The 18,654-nt window shown below is 36.5% G+C and overlaps 1 protein-coding gene across 2 annotated transcripts in view; it reads left to right on the top strand.

The window, feature by feature from the left end:
- Spred1 (sprouty related EVH1 domain containing 1) overlaps nucleotides 1-18,200 on the top strand; it is a 78,551-nt gene extending 60,351 nt beyond the window's left edge. For both annotated transcript variants that reach the window (XM_038331599.2, XM_038331600.2), the window contains exons 4-7: nucleotides 1,435-1,484; nucleotides 6,638-6,796; nucleotides 12,247-12,348; nucleotides 13,963-18,200. In XM_038331599.2, coding sequence (XP_038187527.1) covers nucleotides 1,435-1,484; nucleotides 6,638-6,796; nucleotides 12,247-12,348; nucleotides 13,963-14,610 — 959 coding nt within the window. In that variant the 3' untranslated portion in view covers nucleotides 14,611-18,200. The remainder of the gene's footprint in view (nucleotides 1-1,434; nucleotides 1,485-6,637; nucleotides 6,797-12,246; nucleotides 12,349-13,962) is intronic.
- The last annotated feature ends 454 nt before the right edge of the window (nucleotides 18,201-18,654 follow it).

Genomic DNA, 18,654 nt, shown 5'->3' with positions numbered 1-18,654 from the left:
GAGATTTGGCAGAGGCCTCAACCTCATCTGTCCCCTTTACTATCTTACCAATTTGTTAAATGATGGTCAGCCCCAAACATGGAGATTCTAAATGGAGAATTTATTTTCCCATAGTTCTGATGTGTGTTTGCTTAAACAAAAAAAGATGATATTTAAGATTTAAGATGGTGATTATTATCTTCCCATAGGAGATAATAACCAATATTTTTTTTCCTAATTGAGAAGGATAAAACCTTTAATAATACAGAAATGTCAGTGTGGTCAAATGTGACTGTTAGCCCAGTGCTCAGGGACAGAGGCAGGGGGTTGAGAGCTCAAGCTCTTCCTGGGTTGGGCTGTATAATGAGACTATATCTTAAAAAGCAAGCAGACAGAAAGTAGGGAAGTGCAAGGTGGTAATTTAGAGAAATTTGAAGAAATAAACTACTTAGGAGAACACTAGAGATGAGTTTGAAAATGCTTAATACTGAGTGTGTTTTGATAATTGTGTGAAGCTGGTTAATTTTGGCATATTTTCTAAAGCTGCCCAGTTGATTCTAATTGTTTACCTAAATTTTATAAAATTTTTTTAAAGAGAAAAATCATTATTCATACTCCTCAACTTAATATATTTTAGATTTTGAGCTGATTTTTTAAAACCTGTATATAAATACAGGTTTAAATGCCCTTGTACGAGAATACTTCTTTTTCTAAGATGGAGTAAATCAGGTTCACAATGTTGTGCCAGTTTATGTTTAAGGAGGAAATGCGTACTTGCCTCACCAGGTTACTGTTGCTGTATTCAGCCTGTCTTGTTAAAAATTTAATATCCTCCTCCTCATCAAAGTTCTCTAAACTTACTAAATTTCTGTTACTTTTTTTATCCCAAAAAATAAACTACTTTTTACAAGGACCACATTTCTTTTTATCTCATGCCTGCTTCATTGCTAGCTATGTCTAAAACATAAATGACGTGTGCTCTACTACTGCATGTCATTTTATATTAATTTATTGTAACTAAATGCACTCAACACCATAAAAGCTTAAGCAGACATGGATATGCACAAGTTAGTCAGTGGAGCCTTGACTGTCCATAGTAAGTCAAGCTTGACTTCTTTTTTAACTTGAACAACTAAAATCTTGGTTTTTGGATGCTTGTGTTTCCTGGATCAGACTATTTAAATACTGAATTAATCACATTTTGACATCACTTAAACAACCAGAGAAATATAACAAGTCTGCTTAGCTGTAAAAGAAAGTAAGTGGAAATTTGCCAAGAGATGATGAGAAATCATTTTATTATTCTAACAGGAACAAATACAAGTGTCTGGTATTTGAATCTGTAACCAGGCTACCCAGAAATCAATCTCTGATCTTTATAATGATATTGTCAACCTTTAATATGGAAATCTAAGGGGATATATATGCTTTATTAACTTTGACCTCTTATTTTAGGGTGCCCAGCATCAAAAAATGAGGCTGAAGGAGGAGAAGATGATTTACAAGTAAGTAGTTTGGCTTAAAAGGTATTTCAAAACATAAACATGTTTAGGAAATCATTAGAATTCATGTTAACAGTTCACAAATTTCAAAGATAATGTTATTTACCTAGGTCTTCCTGATTAAATGGAACCACTGCCTAGAGAGGTTTGTTTTGTATAAGGAATTGGCTCATGAAGTTGTAGAGGTCGGAAGTCTGAAGCGGGCAGACTGGCATGATGGAAGCTGGTCAGATTCATGCTGTGGCATCGAGCTGGGTTGTCAGACCCCTAGTCCTTTCTCTGCAGGACGTCCTCTCACACACTGAGGGAAATCTCCTTGACTCATTCGATTGGTTTAAATGTATGTGACTTGTACAACAGAAGAACACGCCATTGAAAAAGTTTGACTTAATGGTACTTTTAAGTTTGTAGAGATTATTCGTACATCTATGTTGTTCCCAAATTTCTGACTCAATTTATGTCATGGAAGTTGTTTAAGCTGCTGAGTTTTGTGGAGTTGTCTTATATAGCAAACAGTTGTGTGAACAGAGACTCTTTCTTAAGATGAGTAGAGAGTCCTTATTTGTATTTTATGTATGTAGATGTTTGCACACCATGTGCAAGCAGTGCCAAGAGGGAGTCAGATGCCTTGGAACTGAAGTCACAGGTGGTTGTGAGTCTCCATGTAGGTGCTTGGAATGGGATGTCCCCCTCCACACAAGGTCCTCTGGAAGAGTACAGCAACCATTATTTTTCCTCCTCACCCCCAACCAATTACACTATTCTAAGGGTCTGTCCAGAATTAAAACTACGAAAGAGAATTCTTAAATTTACCCTAATGCTGTATAGTTTATCTAGTGACAGATATGCCAGAGTTTGGGGGAATAAGTGATTGGGGATGTGGGAGATTTTGGGGGGTGGGGGAAGGAAGGGAGAGGGAGAGCAATAGGGAGCATGCACCTCGGTACACTTGTAGAAGGCAGAGGACAACTTTTGGAAGTCATTCCTTCCATCATGTGGGTTCTAAGGGTTGAACTGAGGTCATCAGAATTGGAGGCAAGTACTTTTACCCACTGAACCATTTCATTAGTTCATGTGTTGCTTTTTGACAGTCATTTGTAAAGACAGCTAGAATATAGTCTAAAAGCATAGCATATAACCTGTTTAATTTTTTTCAGCTTAGTAGAAGTAAAACATTGTCAAATTTAAATTAATTTCTTGAAAGGATTAAATGTTAGAGCAGAAATCTCATTTTGAACTTTCATTAATTTATCCACAGATAATAAGATCCTATTCTTTGCATTAATTGTTAGATAGAAGAGTATTTGGTGGCAGAACACCTTCCTGTTCTCATCAATTCAGTGTCTTTATCATTTGCCATTTACCAGGGAGAATTTCCTTCTTTCTCAACCATCTTTGAATAGTTTGAGAACAGGTCCATTATTTTGGTTTAAAATCTCATCTTGTTCATGTTTGACTTCTGGTGTCTTTTATAACCGTGATCACAAACATTGTTGTTACTTAAGAAATAGCTAGGTGGTGGTGGCGCACTTCTTTAATCCCAGCACTTAGGAGGCAGAGGCAGGTGGATCGCTGTGAGTTCAAGGCCAGCCTGGTCTACAGAGGGAGTTTCAGGACAGACTACAAAGCTACAGGAAAACCCAGTCTTAAAAAAAAAAAAAAAAAAAACAAAAAACAAAAAAAAAAACAACAACAACAACAACAGAGAGAAAAAGGATTTACTGCTTATTGTCTCAGGACTGTATCTACAAACAGTAAAGAATCTCTACAAACTTAAAAGTACCTTGAGGCCAAATTAACTTTTCATTGGAATGTTCTTCTGCTATCTAAGCCAGGACATGGCTGGTTTCTGTGATATATTTTCTGCAGGTATGTCTTGACATTCCTTCTTTCTTTACTGTTTCATCACAATTCTTTTGTTGAGGTTGCTTAAGTAGAATATTATATACTAGTGGTGTTTTAGACAAAACTCTGAAAAGTGCTGGATTAAAAACTTAAGTGAACCATGGGAAGCATTAGCCCTAGATTGCAAGAGACTGACAGATCTATGTTAGTTCAAGGCCAGTCTAGATGACATAATGAGTTCCACAACAGCCAGGGCTACATATTTAGTTGAGAGCCTGTCTTCAGAGAAAAAGGTGTATCTGAGGGGATTAGTTTATTCTTAATCAAAAATTTACCTGAGGGGATCTGTTGACTAGAATAGGAATTGATTGTGGCTAGTTCTAAAATGACCTGGTACTATAAACATGTTTGTGATTATGTTAGGGCAAAAGAATTATGGAACTTTTTCGTACTTTATGAGGTCACAAAATCTGAGCATACAATTTCAACTACTATATGTATATATACTTAATAGTTAAGGTTTTGTCTTGTTGAATTTCATCCAGCCACACATTATTCAAAGCTAATTTGTGATAACTTCAAGAATAAAATTCTTGAGCAAGTGCAGTGTAGTGTACTTGTTTGTTCTTCAGATAAAATTGAACTTTGCAGTGCATTCCTGTGGACTGTGTAGTCACTTAACCTTAGGAGGATGCTTTGGGGATTCTGGGTCTCATCCATGCCTCGATAGCATGTACCCAGTTTCTTACCGCCTTGGTATTTGGGGTTTTTAGTAAGACTTTGAGTATAAAAATAAAAGTCTTAATGAAAAATAGTGGGCCAGAGTCTGAAAAGATCAGTTTGAATCACACTAGCATGAGATAGGCAAGAAGGATAATGGGGCTTTCAGGCAGACAGTGGGTATTGAAAAGAGAAAATAGATTGGAAAGTGGATGGGAAGGTCACATGTTTACAAAGTCATTTTATAGACATAGAGAGTTGTTCTGCATCAATCTAGAAATCTCAGGCAAAGGTGTAGCATATTATAGTGCATTATATTAGGTGAGAGGGAAAAGATACATTACACTTTTTAAAAAGTGACTGGTTTACTGGTAGAGTATATTTGTATTATTTTAAAATATTAAGATTTTTTTTATCAAAAGTAAGGGTAAAAGCTTAGTCGTATTTTTTAAAAAGAAATTAACAACATAAAAATAAATAAACTTTTCTTGGCTCAGAATTGTCTGAAATGTTAGTTTGATTTTCATAATAATAGCTTTATTATACATCATATAGATAACACTTTCAAACACTGGTCATTTCTCATCTAAATGATTCCTTAGTTATTTTATTGGCTGAGACCCATTTAAGTGTATCCTTATAAATTGTTCAGTTATTGCTCAACTCACAGAAGCACAGAATTCTAGCCACGTCAGCATAGTAGTACTGGGCTGTAAAACTGGTTTTTTGTTTTGTTTTGTTTTGTTCTGTTCATATATATATTTTAAGTAAAGCTTGTTATTTTGGACAAAAAGGTTTTGTTGCTTCCTTGCTGTGCTGTGGATGGAACCCAGGGCATTGCTCATGCTAAGTGAGTGCTGGTATCCTAAGCTACATGCCCAGCTTTCATTTAGAATTCCTAAACGATTTCTCAATTAGACTATATTTTAGTAAAAGAAGTTATTGTTAAAGATATCATTACCTTAATCTTTTGTTGATGCAACTAATGCTTATTTAAATTTCTATCTTGTAAGTATCCCAACCAGCTATAAGACTGATACTATACCCAATTTATAGTTAAAAGTTGGTTGAACATTTTAATTTACATCCTATTTTAATGAGTGAATCAAAGCTTCCAAGGTCCTTTTTCTTAACCATTTGTTTTTTCACATCGTCTTCTATTCAGTTTCTGAGTGACTGAGTGGTTTGTTTTTGAAGGTCTTCAACAGATAGACAGCTTTCTTTTTTTCTTCTTTTTTGCTTTTCCCAATTTTTAAATGTATTTTGACAGAAAATGTTTGCTGAATCAGTGTTTAGCCAACTTCTTTCAATAGTTTAGCGTTAATCATCATACTAGTCTGGGACAACTGTGAGGAGAATTAGGTCACAATGTGAGTTAACCAGTTCTGACATAGTTGGCTTTACTTGGCAGTGGGTCCTTGTGTATATTTTAAACTTTAATTGCTTGGTTCCTGGTGTAGTGACTGCTTTTCACTAGATGTTATTTTATAATTTAGAAAAGTGAATTCTGGAGAAATTAATGACTGGAGACTATGTGGTTCCAGAGCAAAAATTTTATTTCTATAATAAATAAATTATTATAAATTTAAAAGATCCTGGTCAGCTTATGTAATTTACTTGTTTATTTCAGAAGCAGCATTAACAAGCTCTTCAAAACTTATTTAAGAAACAAAGTATACATCTGTACCTTGAAATTCGCTAACACTATAATGATTGTTCTAAATTAGTTTAGGATAGTTTGAGTAATAATTTGAGTCAGTGACAGTATTCAGCCATTTCTACTTGACTGTCAAAATCTCTTCTCAAATAATTACACATTAATAGAGACAGTAGCAAATAGTTTAATCTACACTGCAAAGAAATGGAAAAACCTAGGACTTTGTTTTATAGTTGCTATATTTTGTTCATGTAACATTTATTTTATAGACATTTTTGTTTGTGATATTTTGAAATGTCTTAAATGTCTATCATTATTGAGTATATACCCTCCCTAAGTCTGGTGATTGGTGGTTTGTGTCTGTAAGTCTTTAGCAAGTTCAATGTGGTCATGGACCACTGTTGCTCATGTTTCTGTTCTCTTTATCATCATTATAGCTTGTACTGTGTGCTTTTTATTTTTAATTTGCAAATTGTTATATTTATTTGTATTTTCCTCCTAATTTCTTTGTCATCTATGTATTTAAACTAGTCAGTGTAGTTAAAGGCTTTATCATTGTATCTCTATGGAACAGTAGCCATTCATTTCTTCTGAGTGTTTGTTTGTTTGTTTTTGGTTTTTCGAGACAGGGTTTCCCTGTAGTTTCTAGAGTCTGTCCTGGAACTAGCTCTTGTAGACCAGGCTGGCCTCGAACTCAGAGATCCGCCTGCCTCTGCCTCCCGAGTGCTGGGATTAAAGGCATGCGCCACCACCACCCGGCTCTTCTGAGTTATTTTTAATGAGAAGGTCTGTAGTCGTGAAGTTTAAGTGTTTTAAATTTCTTCATATTCTGGCATGTACTTTTGAGTTCAGGGAATTGCCTTTCATAGTGATGTTAATGGCATAGACTTACTAATTGTACTGAAGTGTTCTTCTGTGTTGTTGTTCCCATCAGACCACTGAAGAGGACACTTCTCGTTCCCTAGTAAAAGATCACCTTTTCCAGCAAGAGACAGTTGTTACCAGTGAGCCTTACAGAAGCTCAGACATAAGACCTTTACCCTTTGAAGATCTGAATGCCAGAAGAGTCTACTTGCAAAGCCAAGGCAGCCAGGTAAGAAAAATGCATACTATTCATACATATGTATATCATATATAGAGAATCTGTTGTGCTACAGAAGACCACCAAGACCCTCTACTCCTTACCAGGTTAAAAACAAACAAAACCAAGAAAGGGTATTGATTTACAGTTAATGGTAGTCAGATGAGATTGGGTGCATTCAGGGTGGTGTGGCCATAGACTAATCAGTGTAATGCTCTGTAAAAGGGCACAGGGAGGTGGAGGATGAGTGCTGCAGACAGGGAATGAGTACTGTAGTTCACGCTGTTGTGGGACGACATGAACTGGATAACTCAAACAGCAAGGTTTTAGTTTGTTTTAATCTTACAGCTCTAACAGTGAGAATGCCAAGATTACAGGGCGTTGGACTGGCTTTTATAAGGGCCTTTTTTTCTAGCTCACCAATTGCCTTCTTGCCATGTCCCCACTTGGCTGGGAACAATAGAAATAAAAACACCTGGTAGCACTAAGAAGGACCCCTATTCTGTCTGATTAGGAGATCTGTTCTCATGACCTAACTATCAGCCAAAGGCCTGTCTCTAAATAACTGTTATATAGAAGGAGGCTAAAAATTCCACATTTGATTTCCAGAAGAGATATGCAGTCTCCATTACAGAGAGCACCATTAGCATGTGTGTGTATGTGATCTGGTAGAAAACCACACATATTAGAAGCAAAGGAAAAGAGGCACAGGCTTTACATGCAGTAGGTCATGAAATGGGCTACTGGAGTTTAAGTGTTCAGTAGGGGAGTTAATATGCTTTGGATATTTATTTGCCTGCTTCAGAGTTAGCTCAACAGATCCTTTTCTACAACAGAGAAGCTAGCTTTTCAAAAGGGCTGGACAGCTAGCTGCCTTGTTGAACTATAAGGTCTAGAATGTTACCTTACTTAGCTACCAAATTTAGCTGCCATGTTTATAGATTCCTCCAAAAGACCCAAGATTGTTTGATCAGACACAAAGAGCCTTATTTCTCAGTACAGTGTAGTGCCATAGCCTTCATTTTCATGTTGTTTCCCTTGTTTCCCAAAGCCAGGTTGGTGTTTGCTCACGATGTACAAAGTGGTCTTGCTCTCATAGTATTTGATATACTGTTCAAGCTGCCAAGAGAGAAAAGTAATTAGTAGCCCTACCCAGTTTTAGCACCCTCAGTGACGAAAATATTCTGAAAGATGCAATAGTGATGCTTACATTCAGTGGGTAGCTAACAGTTATCTGGTTGGACATTGGGTCTACTGAATAGGAGGAAATTCTCTGTGGCTGGTAAAGTCATAGACTTTAGAGGAGAGCCCCTTCCTGCCACTTTCCTAAACCAGTTTAATTTCTCTCAGCCCTTATCAAAGAAGCTTCTATTTTTCAGCAGATAGACACTGTCATGGTAAACCACAACTGGTCAGAATGCAGGGAATAGCTGGCCATAGTGTGCCTTGCTATAACTAAGACATCTACAATACAAACACAGCTTAGATAATTAAGGCTTGGGGAACATGGAAGAAAGATTAAAGAGCTAGAAAACTACTACATCTACTGTACTGTGAGACAGTATCTTCTGTATATGAGAGGGAAGCTGCACCTGTGAACTCTCAACCACATAGCTGCTTAAGCAAGAAAACTGAACACCAGTTGGCATGCCAACATAGGGGATTTCTCACAAGGACTCACTTCTAGATGAAGAGTTATAGACAATTAATGGCTACTGAAAGAAGGAGAATTCAGGAATGAGGCCCTGCTGAGCTAATCCCAAACACATGAAAAATACCAAAGGGACTCAGCTAATTATATTTCTAAATTTATATGTGTAATTGTAATAATAATAGTTAAAGAATTAGAGACCAAGAATTTAAGAGGGAATAGCAGAAGACACAGAAGGAACTGGAAGGAGAAGAGAAGAATGTGTGTGTGTGTGTGTGTGTGTGTGTGTGTGTGTGTGTGTGTGAGAGAGAGAGAGAGAGAGAGAGAGAGAGAGAGAGAGAGAGAGAGAGAGAGAGAGAAAATTAATATGAAATCCTAAAAATTTAAACAGAACCTTGAACTTCAGGAAGTCAAGACTGTAACCAGCCTATTTTACTTATGTCTTCCTTTCTTTGGGTACTAAACAATCCTGCCTTTAGAGAGAGCATCTTATCTTTTAGGAGATTCATTATATTAGCGTATATCCTTGAAAAGGCCTGAAACAAAGATGGACAATGTATATATTCAGTAGATTTGCAGAAATGAGGTCTGTGGAAAATTGTTCCCAATGCTAGATTATCATCTTCCCTTCAGAAATACTTACATAATTGTCTCTTTTGCTTTGGCTCCTTTAGTGTTTCATGGGCTGTTTAAATCGTCTGTATAGATAAGTACATTGTTTCAAGATGTTAAGTCATAATATGCTTTTCTTTGAAGTTCATGGCAGTCATTTCACCATGAGCAAGATAGTGTTTATGAGTTGAGGTCATTACCAGAGGTTTGTGAAATGTAAGAGCATCCAAGAAACCACCCTATAACGCAGGAGCATCCCAGCCTGTCCCTTACCTTTACCCTTTGTTACTTTAGTTTTTATGTGCTTAGTGTTCTGCTTATCTTGATCTCTACCTGGCTCTTTTTATTCTGCCATGCATTTGTAATTGCCGATAGTTCTTTTCTCCAGCCATTCACATGTGTGAGTTTCTTAGGGAGTGCATAGGTGAATATTTGATGTTGGTATGCTGTAAAAGACTCCATAGCAGATTGATCCAGCCCTTCTTAAAACCCCTCTTTGCATAAGAAAATTTTGTGTGACCATGGGTATGTATGGATATAAAATAGGTATACAAGTGATAACTTAGAAATTTACTTTAAAATACCTCCTTGGCAATATTTAAATTTACCATTTACCAGAGACAAATGCAACTTGTGTGCTAATAAGATTTTTACATAAATGAGCCAATGATCTGTGATGAAGAGCTCTGGTTGCTCTTTCAGAGGACCCAGTCCTATTCCAAGAGCCCTTATGGGGACCCACAAGTGTAATTTCAGGGGATCCAATGCTCTGTTTTAGCCTCTACAGGCACCAGACACATGATGCATAAACACATATATATGTATTTATAGACAAAACACTTATAAACATAAAATTAAATCTTGCCTGAGTATTTAATACTATGTCAAAATATTGTGTGTCTTTAAAAATTTTTGAATTGATCAATATTTTGATTTATAACTGTCAATACTGAGAATGCCACTTCTTACAAATACAAAATAGCAGGTGTATGTTTAGAGCCATTTCAGAAATTTGGAGCTAAATCTAATCAATCCTTCACCACAATTTTGCTTTTTTTAATGAAACTCATAAGACAGCAACTTTTGAAAAAATACTCTTAACAGTACAATCTAAAGATAGACTGCTGATTCATGCTGAGGACTGACAGCAGGAAAATAAAATCATAAGGCCCATTTTATAATTAAACCATTATGATTCTGTAAATGCAGAAAGTCTTTTATGTTCAGTAAATACTGCCATTCATAATTCACGGTCTTGGGTCTAAACTAGAGTGTTTCAGGCAGTGCCCCTTGGCGTGAAGTGAAAGCATGTACCATGCAAAGTCGGCTTGTGTGAATTTAGACTCAGGGCTGCAGTGAAGTGGTGATGTGGACAAGTGCTTTCAGAATCATCCCAGACTGATGGTGTTTGGTTTTTGAATTGATTTTTTTGGGGGGAAGGGGCGTCAAGCTTATTCCTTTGTACCATTTTGTTGGCATTATTAATGGAATCCCTTTGAAAAAGTATCTTCTGGCTTTTGAGCTGATAAATTATCCTAAAGATAATAGAAATAACATGTATTCCCAGTGTTTTCAAAAGCAGCACTTGAGGTGTGTATTTTAACAGCTTTGTTAAATGAGCATAAAAATAAATGTCCATTTGTCTTTTTACTTACAGATCACATGAACGAACAATAGGTATTATTGATTCATTAACTTGAATAGTTGCAGAATGTGTATGTGTTTATATGGGGTGTGTATATGTGACTTGAGATAGTAAAATAGGGATTATAAGTGAAAATAGGCATTTTTACTTTTTAAAGTCTACTCCTAGAATAAAATAAAATATTCAGGATATTTGGGGCTTTGTTTTCTTCTAGCACTGTGGATTGAAACCAGGGCTTTGTATGTGCTAGGCAAATCTTTTACCCCAGAGCTATGATCCCTGGCCATTAAGACTGTATATATACTTACTATTTAACTAGAAGTCATTATATTAAGCAAGACTTTTCACTCTTATTTCCTTCTCTATAATGCTCCTCTATTTATTATTGTTTTAGTTTAACAAATAGTTTATTCTGTGTTTCCTTCATGGAGTCTTACCAGAACTTTTAATCCATGGTGGTCTCTTTCTCTGTTAATTACTGAATTTTTATATGTTCTACCTATAAACCTCATGCTTCATATAGAACGGGTGTTGCTATTTTCAAATTACACTTTTATTAAGTGTAGCAGGGTTTGGATCAGAATGTCTCAGTAAACCAATAGAATACAGAATCACTGAAATACTGATAATGATTAACATGGGAATTCATTATATCCTTTACTTTTTCTGTATATTTAATTTAACTATAAAATTCTAAAAAGTAAACTGATAAAATTTTAACCATAATCTTCAGTTCTTAAATGTTATTTACAACTCAAGCTGAGAAATCTTACCAGGACATTGACTGTTCTCATGATTTTTTTATAATCTCCTGACCTGCTGTATTGTGTATTTACAGGCAGCCATTGATAGATTCTTGGGTTGCATCTTTGTTTTGACAGGATTTTACTCTGTAGCCCAAACTGGACTAGAACTCTTAATTTTGTAGTCCAGGTTATCCTTAAGCTGCAGACTCCAAAGTACTGGGGTTACAGACATAGGCCACCATACCCGTCTTCTATGTTGTTTGCTTTTTTGTTAATCATTGTTAGTAGTGGTGTTCTTTTGCAGGGGGGTTGGATTGTTTGGTGCAAGATGTTACTTGGTAAATTGAATTTTAAATGCATTTTTACAACAACAAAAATTCTTTCCAAGAATAAAATAGGGAAGAAGTGATTCTGCTTTTCTTTATTTTTTAAAAAATATTTCTATATTTTGCCTGCATATGTGATGCACAACATATGTGCACAGGAAGCATAATATGTTGGATTCCTGTGAAGGCCAGAAAATAGCTTGGATTACAAATGGCTGTGAACCATCATGTGGGTGCTAGGAACCAAATTCAGGTCCTCTGTTAAGAGTAACAAGTATTCTTAACTGCTGAGCTATTATCTCTAGGCCAATTCTGCATTTTATTAAAACAGGGTTTTAATGTGTGTGACGGGAAGGGGCTGGTTAGACGTGATTTTACAACCTATCAGGTATAAAGCCTTGAAATGTATGTTGTCCTTGGTTTTGTTAAAAGTAGGAAATTCATACTGCTGCCACTTAAAATAGAAATTATTGAAATTTTAGATACCATTCAGTCAGCAAGGCCTAGACATTCAGAGCCGAAGTATGGAATATGTACAGCGGCAATTATCTAAGGAGTGTGGGAGCTTAAAGTCCCAAAATAGGGTAAGTAATGTTCATTTATTTCTTGGTTTGAAATGTAGCAGTTCAACATCCATGTACATGAGACTTATTCAGTATGCATCTACTGCGTCTTTATACATGAGTTCTCTTCAATCTGCGTGGCTTTTGAATCTACACCATCAGATAAGACAAAACAGGAACTCAGGTTATTTATTTAGTACACAGCATCCTTCACTCTACACTCTGGCCTTCACATGCCCTTCTCACACAGAGAATAATATATATCTCCATCCAAAAGCAGTTCACTTAATTTTTGGACTTGGAATTAATCATCTTTGATTTTGTGTTCGTCTCTTCTTGCCCTCTTGAGTTGGTGGTCCTCCCTGCTTCCCCTTCACTCTAGTTAACAGCATTGCCATCAGGGTCATAGAATACCATAGATAGCGTGGTATACTGCAGTAAAAGATTTGCCTTCCCTCTTAAACTGTGGGAACATACCTCAGCCCTGTCTTCGGAGTCAGGCTTCTTTACTGAAAGGATGGAGTATGCCTGTAGCCACACAGCACTCTTGACCTGTTTTGTAGAGACCCAGAGATTGAACATTTTTCTTCATCCTGACCTACCCTACCTCTTTAGTCCATGCTGGCACAGTTTGGCTTTATGAATCCTTCCACTTCCCTATTGTTTGCAATAAAATTACACTGGGAATTATCCACTTTCGAGTTTCACTTGCTTAGCAAGTCCTTTACCATTGTGCATGTGCGTACATACACTAACACACCTGCCATTCACACATGATATTACAAGCAGCAAAGAGAAAACTGCCACACTTTCAGCACTTCTGCTGAATATTGTTACGTACAAGTTCTACCTTCCAAGTGTACCAAACATGATTGATCTTGTCATTTACATTTTCTTTCTCCCAGTGTCCAGTAATAAGTTCTGGTTTCAATCTGAGTCCCCACCAGTAGTTTCTACCAGTAGTTTCTCTGAGGCTTTGACGTGTATCATAAAACATTCTAGTCAGCAATCATTACCCATTTCTACATTTTTAAAGATACGAGAGTTGCAACCATCTTCTTGGCACTAAAAGTCTGTAAAACAGAATCAGGAGATGGATCTTCTGTTTTAAGGAATTGGCTCATACAGTAATGGGATACAAACCCAAAGTCTAGTCCAGATCTCATGGCACAGACCTGTACGCCCAGCTACTCAAGAAACTGAGGCAAGAGGAAAGAGAACACAAGGCCAGTCTGGATAGCTTAGTTGAAACCCTGTCTCAAGATAAAAAGTGCAAAGAGTTAGTTGATGTAACTCAATGGTAGAGAGCTTGCCTAGCAGACACAAGGTCCTAGGCTCAATTTCCAGTATTGGAGAGAAATAAAAGTCCAAAATCTACAGATAAACCATTGGGTTGGAGATGGGAGAAAATTGGAGCCTGAGTACAAAGTTCTAATGGCAGAATTTCTTGCTATGCAGGGAGATAGTTTTAGTTTTAGGTATTATCTGATTGGATATGGTCTACCAGTTGAAGTGTTGATCTCATCCAAAACTTTGTCATGGAGCTCCTTGAATGAGTCCCTAGATAGGGTCGCTCCACCAAACTGAAATAAAATTAACTACCATAGTCCTTTATGCAATTTTCATCTTGTCTAGGTCCCTTTGAAGTCAATCAGACATGTCAGCTTTCAAGATGAGGATGAGATTGTCAGAATAAATCCTCGGGATATCTTAATACGTCGGTATGCAGACTACAGACATCCGGACATGTGGAAAAATGACTTGGAGAGAGACGATACTGACTCCAATATTCCATTTTCTAAACAAGACAGTAAAAAATCAGACTATCTCTACCACTGTGGAGATGAAACTAAGTTAAGTTCCCTGAAAGACTCTGTGGTGTTTAAGACACAGCCTCCCTCGTTAAAATTTAAGTCAAAACGAAGAAAAGAGGATGGGGAACGTTCTCGCTGCGTGTACTGCCAGGAAAGGTTTAATCATGAAGAAAATGGCAGGGGGAAATGCCAGGATGCTCCAGATCCTGTTAAAAGATGCATATATCAAGTTAGTTGCATGCTCTGTGCAGAGAGCATGCTGTATCATTGTATGTCAGACTCAGAGGGAGACTTTTCTGACCCTTGTTCATGTGACACTAGTGATGACAAGTTCTGCCTAAGATGGTTAGCCCTGGTAGCGCTGTCCTTTATTGTACCGTGTATGTGCTGCTATGTCCCTTTGAGAATGTGCCATCGCTGTGGTGAGGCATGTGGGTGCTGTGGTGGGAAACATAAGGCTGCTGGGTGAAGCAGTCCAGGGCCAGCAGGAGCTTAAAATCTTCATCTCCAGGAATTAGCTAACTTGGATTTGTGAAAGCTGTTGGCAAGCAGTATGGAATCTTGCCTGGTTCATTGGGGCCATGCGTGGAGGAAGCAGAACTCATCAGTTCTTGTGACTTACAGATGCTAGCCATGCCTGATGTTTTCCTGAGTGCGTGGCATGTTCTGGGACAGATCATAGATGATTGGCAGAAGAAAGTCATTTCTGGTTATTGACTACAAAAGGTCAACATAGAATATGATCCAACTAAAAGGGATTAATTTTGGCATTTTTATATTTATGCACTAGGTGATGGGACTTTTTAAAGATTTGAATTTTTTAAGACATTAACTAAAAAGTGCACTAAGGAACAGGTTTCAGTACAGAAAAGTTAATACTTGGAAATTAAAAAAGATAAAACAAATGCAACTAAATCATGTATTAGTTGTTTTTTGAAAGCAGTTTTATGTATAAATAACAAATGTTTATATTTAACTAAATGTAAGGTACGAACTATGACATATTAAACTTTTCTTGCCCTTCCTAGTTCTGAGGTAGGTGTGCATATATCTACCACCACATTCCATATATTTTGAGTATTTAACTCATCTAGTTAATAACGTTTGTATCCATGTGAAAGATTTGATATGTTCATCCTCATTTCTCTTTGGCTGCAGTTTATATTGAGTTACTATCTGTACATTCTGGAAATCTAAATCTTTAAAATACTCTAATAGCTTTGAGTGACCAATTTTTTTTTAAGCACAGGTGTAATTGTCTAATGTTCTGATGGAAACATAACACTTATTTTTTATATAAAGAGACTGAGTAAGCATAGAAGAAAATGAGGGTTTCTAGTTGTTTTGTTTTTGTGGTATTCAACCAGCAAGTTGTTTTCTTTCAGAGTTTCCTCCTTCAGAAGAACTTAGTTGCCTTTATAAAAGTTTTACAAGGCAGGAGCATTAGCTGAATAGTTAATGTGAAGCAGTTTCCTCTTGAGTCTCCATTTATCATTCTGCTAAGCCAGAATGTGCACAGCTGTTTCACTGATTTTTTTTAAACTTACTCTTCTGTGCTTATTATTACTCACATAACAATGATAACATTTTTCAGTTGCATTTTATTTCAGCTAGTCATGAGCAAAGTTATTTTGCATTAAAATGTATGTGGAAGTCTCCCAAGAAAGTATTTAATCCGCCATTGTGAATGGAAGAGCTTGTACATCACATCTTGTCACGGAGCATTTGTATTATGGGATGTTTGAATTACAGAGTGATATGGTGTATTCCAACAAACCATTTAAAGTGCTTTGGGGTCAAACTGTCTTTTTTTAAATGTTACATTACATTCTAACCATATGAGGGGTTCTTTGATATACTCGCTTGACAGTTGAGCAGTGTGCCTTTTTTTCCCTTTTTTTTGCTTAAAGTCTCTGAAGTGATAGAAAATCACACTACCATTTGAAGTTCATTCTGCACGTTCTCAGTGTCATTTCTGTACCGTTCATTTTGTGTGTCACACTTTAAGCTTGTGTTAGCTTCTTTTGCCCTAAATCAAACTGAACAATGTATATATAACACTATCTGTCTGTAAAATACTTTTTTTTAAGAAAGCATTTATATTTATATGACAGCTTGAACTGACAACATTATGTATATAGATCATCTTGAAGTATTATTTCACATTGAAAAGAAGAAAAATATATTGATAACTATAGATGTTATGAAGAAGAGGTTATTTCTAGTTTTGTACTAAAAATCAATTGGATGAACTAAATCCAAAACCAGACACTGTAGCAGCAATTTTAAGTCTTATTTTTACTGTTTCTATATTTGGAGGCTGCTACACAGATGATCTTCATCCCTGACGTTTTCAGATAAACTTGGTTTCCTAGAGCAGACTGTTAACTTTCAAAATTCCTTTTTATTGCTGAAATAGAAATACTGGTTTTCCTTATGAATGAATATTCATATTTGTAAGTGTGGAGTTTATAATTCAGGTTGGAACAAGGTGTGAATAACTGAAGACTATAACTTGCTGGCTATATAGGAAATGCCGTGGAAATGAACTGTGTATATAAGAACAAAATTAATCATTTTCTGTTAAGCACTAGTCACTATAGTGCATCTCCTGGTTCTCTACTGTATTTTATACGCAACATACCTGCTTTAATATTTTAATGTTTGTGCATTAATATTTTCAGTTTGTTTAACCACTTTGCTGCTAAGAGTTTGCCATCCTTCCTGTTCCCGTTTTTTCCTTTACAGTTTTAAACATTTCTCTTCATTAAAAACTATGGTAATGAAATTGGGTTTTTTTTTTACCTTGGAATTTTGTAATTAGCATATACGAATTCACATCAGTGCAGAAAAGTAGCTGATAATGTAATAATATTGAGTCCCTCAGTGATCAGATGAACAGTTTAATCTTATTCCCAAGCATGTGCAGGTGGATTCAGGAATGATTTTTCATTTGCTGTGCAGATTCGGCACCGCCATTGAGCGTTTCCTTTTAAAACTCCTCTTTTGTCTAAAGTTTAAGCCGATGGCTCAACAAAACTATTAGAGTAAAGTAAATATGAAAATCACGGAAATGGCATGACTAGAAAGAATTCTGCCTGGTGGGCTTGTTTGGTCTTCAAGTGATTCTTGTGGCTTAAAGGGGCCTCAGAGCCTTTGATTTGCTGATCAGGAGTACTTGTGGAGTTCCAATGCCACCTGCTGGATGATTTTAGACCAGTGTCCAGAGAAGGAGGTGGCCTCTGCCTAGTAAAGGGCTGTTCAGAGGGTGGCCCACTGCCCACCACAGAAACCAGGGGTAAGGAACCGCTCAAAGGAATGTAAATAAATCTTTACTCTAATGCATTTTTTGGTTGCTGGAAGATTTTAAGCACTTTTTTCTTACATATCCTGTTTTAAAATATTTATTGAAGCTTGGAACTGGCAGTCAGACTTACGTATGTACTGAAGCATTTATATAACCAGTTCCTTTAACTCATAAGCCATTACCAAAATGGTATTCCTATTTTCTTCCCAGTGCCAGTCAGGGAGAATTTTTAAAAAATAAACATAATTGCCTGTATTTTATCACGACAACTCCAGAGAGTGTGTGTTTCTGAGTAGATGATGGTGATGAGACAGGGCTTCAAACTTAAAGGGAAAAACTTGAAACTACCTATTTTCATTGGTTATTCAGCAGTGCCTAAAGTAAGCTTCTGAAATAATACAAATGCACTTTCAGTTCATGTGTATAGTGCTGTTTCATTCCTTGGGTGAGTCTTCTCCTCTCCCTCTTCCCCTCTCCCCTTAATTAAGTGGCACACAGGTATTTCTTTATACTCACGTTAGTCTTCAGAGTGTAGGAAACATGTACTTTCCTCTAAATGGGCAATGTAGAGAATTTTATGGATCTTCTGTTGAAATTGAATGTCTTGATTATATTTGGAATGTGTAACTTGGATTAATGTGCTTTAAAGTCATTTTACTTGTAGTCCAACAGTGCATTGAGCAAGTGTAACCTGTTTCTGAAAAATAACTTGGAGAACTTTAGTTAACCGATAAAACCAATTCATCACTAAATGTTGCTTACTCTTGATTTGACGTCCAGAACCACACTTGTAAGTATTTGGGGACACTGGAAAGCGGCTGTGAATGATAAGAGGGCCGTGTGTGTTTTATGGTGAGTCAGACTACAAATATCAAGAACTTGCACACTGACAAGCAGAGGCAATTTATACAAACCAAAAAGTGGGCGGGGAGGGAAGGAGAGTTACCAACTCGGTTGCCTAACAGCCCGGCAGTTAGAAACCTTTTGGTTGCTTTGGTACACTGATGTCATCCATTATTCCAAAAGCTACAATTGCAAAAGTTGTTAGTTTTTTGAAATTTTTCAAGAAAAATCTAGTTGAACGCCTTTGTGTTAAAGATACACACATTTTTGTGTTAGCATTTCCAATGTGTAGGATGTTGCTTTCTATTTCCTTGACCTCAGAAGTGCCTCACGTGTATATTACCCCCACTAGGAGCCTGACCA

This window comes from Arvicola amphibius, chromosome 5 (assembly GCF_903992535.2).
Source record: "Arvicola amphibius chromosome 5, mArvAmp1.2, whole genome shotgun sequence".
NCBI lineage: Eukaryota > Metazoa > Chordata > Mammalia > Rodentia > Cricetidae > Arvicola > Arvicola amphibius.
The sequence above is the reverse complement of the archived record's forward strand: the minus strand, read 5'-3'. Positions and strand labels throughout refer to the sequence as shown.